The sequence below is a fragment of the Dipodomys ordii genome, unplaced genomic scaffold, assembly GCF_000151885.1.
Source record: "Dipodomys ordii isolate 6190 unplaced genomic scaffold, Dord_2.0 Scaffold195, whole genome shotgun sequence".
Classification (NCBI taxonomy): Eukaryota; Metazoa; Chordata; class Mammalia; order Rodentia; family Heteromyidae; genus Dipodomys; species Dipodomys ordii.
Window position 1 is genome coordinate 665740 of NW_012267411.1, and position 1167 is coordinate 666906.

The window sequence follows — 1167 nt, forward strand, 5'->3', positions numbered from 1 at the left end:
GTGCTGTGGAATTGAACCCAGGGCCTCAGGCATGCAAGGCAAGCGCTCTACCACTGAGCCAACTTCCCAGCCCAAATGTAGACATTTTAGATTAGACAATTCTTTGCATGGGGTCTATCATGTAAGAAATTTGGCAATATCTTTGTCTTCTGTCACTAGATGCTAGCAGCATACTTTTGTCTCCTTCTTTTTTTTTTTTTTTTTTTGTCCAGTCGTGGGGCCTGGGCGCTGTCCCTCAGCTCTTCAGCTCAAGGCTAGCTCTCTACCACTTGAGCCACTGTGCCACTTGTGGCTGTTTTCTTTTTGCTTATGTGGTGCTGAGGAATCGAACCCAGGGCCTCAGGCATGCAAGGCAAGCGCTCTACCACTGAGCCACCTTCCCAGCCCTTTTGTCTCCTTTCTGATTGTGACAACTAAAATTTTATCCAGGCATTGCCAAATGTTTGCTGTGGAGTAAAACTGCCTATAGTTGAGAGTCTCTGATACAGAACTCTTAACAGAAACCTAATTTGTGAAATGCCTAATTGTTCCATCTTGTGAGAACCACCAGTATACTTATTATACTCACTCTGGTTAAAAGCATATGGTGATGTTCTGATTGTTAAAGATTACTTTTGTTCTTGCTTCATTCTTTTGAGAAACAAAAATTGATTTTCATATGTTCTTCACTTTGTAAGTAGAGCTACTTTTCTCTTCTTACATGTCTCCCTTTCTCTGTGGGCTCATTTTACCACTAAACCTTTTGAAAAAATTGAGAGGAGTGGGGGAGTTGAGTTTTTCATTGCTAAGTTCTACATATTTTAAGCTCCAGCAGTCATTACTGACAGTGACTAGGGAGAGAAGCAGAGTTCTGCTGAGTTAAACTATGTATAGTCTGCATTTGAAAGAATATGAAAACTGTTAGTCAAAATCGTTTCATTTCCGCAGATTTCTTTGTTTGTTTCTCTTACTTTTGCTTTGCCTTTTTTTTTTCTCCTTGTCAGACGATTCATGCTCTTATGGGGAATGCTGTGCAGCCCTTATTGACTTCTGTGGGAGATGCAATAGAGGCCATAATCATCACCATGCATCAAGAAGATTTTTCTGGGTAAAACATTTTATCAAAACTTTAACTAGTCTTTTTACTGCCTTTTGTCTTCTCCCTCTCCCTCTCCCTCTCCCCCTCTC

The 1167-nt window shown here is 40.9% G+C and overlaps 1 protein-coding gene across 1 annotated transcript in view; it reads left to right on the forward strand.

The window, feature by feature from the left end:
- The window catches only part of Cog5 (component of oligomeric golgi complex 5), a 206515-nt gene that overhangs the window by 179026 nt on the left and 26322 nt on the right, over positions 1–1167 (forward strand). The window contains exon 17 of the mRNA XM_013034737.1: positions 984–1087. Coding sequence (XP_012890191.1) covers positions 984–1087 — 104 coding nt within the window. The remainder of the gene's footprint in view (positions 1–983; positions 1088–1167) is intronic.